General features: G+C 46.2%; 1 protein-coding gene across 1 annotated transcript in view; it reads left to right on the forward strand.

The window, feature by feature from the left end:
* Nucleotides 1–1,517, forward strand: part of LOC131881275 (myosin heavy chain, muscle-like) — a 6,361-nt gene extending 4,844 nt beyond the window's left edge. Inside the window, exons 3-4 of the mRNA XM_059228096.1 lie at nucleotides 33–121; nucleotides 183–1,517. Coding sequence (XP_059084079.1) covers nucleotides 33–121; nucleotides 183–1,212 — 1,119 coding nt within the window. The 3' untranslated portion in view covers nucleotides 1,213–1,517. The remainder of the gene's footprint in view (nucleotides 1–32; nucleotides 122–182) is intronic.
* The last annotated feature ends 857 nt before the right edge of the window (nucleotides 1,518–2,374 follow it).

A 2,374-nucleotide genomic window follows, 5' to 3' on the forward strand; every position in this document is an offset into this window, starting at 1 on the left:
ACGAGGCTGCTCTGGAACAAGAGGAAAATAAGGTTTTGAGGGCTCAACTAGAACTTGGCCAAGTTCGTCAAGAAATCGACCGAAAGATCCAAGAAAAAGAAGAAGAGTTCGACAACACCAGGTAGGATAATTATGAATTTACTTCGAGAACTTGTCTTCAGACTTTTTTGAAATGATTTCAGGAAGAACCATCAACGTGCCATGGACTCCATGCAAGCTTCTTTAGAGGCTGAAGCTCGGGCCAAGGCTGAGGCTCTTAGGATCAAGAAGAAGCTTGAGACCGATATCAACGAGTTGGAGATAGCTTTGGACCATGCCAACAAAGCTAACGCCGAAGCCCATAAATCAATCAAAAGGTACCAAGCGCAGTTGAGGGAAACTGAAACTGCATATGAGGAGGAATCCCGCCAACGCCAAGAGATTTCAGAGAGAGCCGGACTGGCTGATCGCAAGGCCAATGCTCTTCAAGGCGAGTTGGAAGAGGCTCGAGCTCTCTTGGACTCCGCTGACCGTGGAAAGAGGCAAGCCGACCAAGAATTGTCCGACTCTCGAGGAGCGGTCAATGAAATGACTGCCATCAATAACCGAGCCACTGCCGACAAGAGGCAATTGGAATCGATAATTCACACTCTTCATGCTGACATTGATGACATGCTCCAACAAGCCAAGAACTCCGAAGAGAAGGCCAAGAAAGCCATGGTCGATGCTGCCAGACTCGCTGATGAGTTGAGGGCCGAGCAAGATCATTCTAATACACAAGAGAAACACAAGCGGGCTCTCGAAGGACAATTGGCTGAGTTGGAGCAAAGATTGATTGATGCCAATGAGTCTGCAGCACGTTTGGGTCGCAACGCCATGGCCAAGTTAGAGTCTCGAATTCGCGAGTTAGAGATCGAGTTGGGCAACACCCAAGCTGGAACCTCGGAAACGTATAAGGCTTACCAGAAGTGTGAGCGTCGCATCAAGGAATTGCAGTTCCAACAAGACGAGGACCACAAGAACCAGGAGAGGATGAGTGAGTTGGCCACCAAGCTTCAACAGAAGATCAAGACTTATAAGAAGCAGATCGAGGAAGCCGAAGAGATTGCAGCTCTCAACTTGGCTAAGTACCGTAAGGCTCAACAAGAGCTTGAGGAGGCCGAAGATCGCACCAAGAGCGCCGAGGTTCAATTGTCGAATTCGCGACAGTTCCGAGCTGGTTCAATCTTTTAGAAAAATAACAGTTTGTCTTCTTGTTCCATTAAGACACGACCCCCAACCGACCTGGACGAGTTTTCGGCGATAGATTCACCCCATTCCTATCCCAACCTTGGTTTTGTTGTCCCTTCACCCGGTCTAGTAGTCGAGCATTAAATAATCAACCAAAAAAAAATCTCCACATCAACTTTTATGTTGCAAATGCAGTCAAATCATTTGGAGAATGCATGTGTGAACCTTTTGTTCTCAACTTTTCATAAAGGGCATTTGGTCGATCAAGGGCAATCCAATACAAATAAATTTCATGCAACATCCATCAACATTATTTGTTTTCTTGAATACTATAGCAACCAAAAGATAGGTCACGTGAACATACTAGTACTTTCTCAAAGGGCCCTTTCTTTCGTTGTGGTGACCCTGTGTATACACAATAACGACCAGAAGAATAAAATACATCAGTTGATCAGAAGCATGCTACTTCAAAGGTGACCCCGACGTGATTGCAAAAATAATTCAACAAAATGGCTAACCCCGACGATATCAAGACGGTTATTGAGGTTAGTGCAGCCTCTGTGAAGCTTCCTTCCCTTCGGTGCAATCATATTGAACTCTGGTTCGCCAAAGCTGAAGCCGAATTTACCAAAGCCAACATCACAACTGAGCATGCCAAGTGGGCCCATGTTGTTACTGGATTACGCGAGGAACAGATGGTACGAGCCTTTGATGCGGTCAACAACCCACTTCCAGGACATGAATTCGCTGATTTAAAGGACGCCTTAATTCAATCCTTAAAACGGCAACCCTCCGAGAATCTCCATTCGTTACTCTTTAAGGAGCACATGGAGGGCTCCTCACCATCTGAGTTTCTAAGTCGGCTATCTTTGCTGGTCCCTGCGGATGAGAGAACCTCCGTCCTTTTCTGCGATACTTGCCAGGGTCTGAAAACATCGTTGCTGATGGTCTCTCCAGATCTCCCAAAAGTGTATCGACAATTGAACTTAACGATCCCCTAACAAATGAGGTTGTTGAAGCACAGTCAAAATGCCTTTGGATCGCGCAATTAAAGCAAAATATTTCTCAGCATCCATATCTTGCCGAGGTCTTCCTGGGACAACGATCAGCCCTGTGTGATATTAGACGACAGTACCCGAGATTGCTAGTTCCACCAGCCGTTTTC

The sequence above is a fragment of the Tigriopus californicus genome, chromosome 1, assembly GCF_007210705.1.
Source record: "Tigriopus californicus strain San Diego chromosome 1, Tcal_SD_v2.1, whole genome shotgun sequence".
Lineage (NCBI taxonomy): Eukaryota > Metazoa > Arthropoda > Copepoda > Harpacticoida > Harpacticidae > Tigriopus > Tigriopus californicus.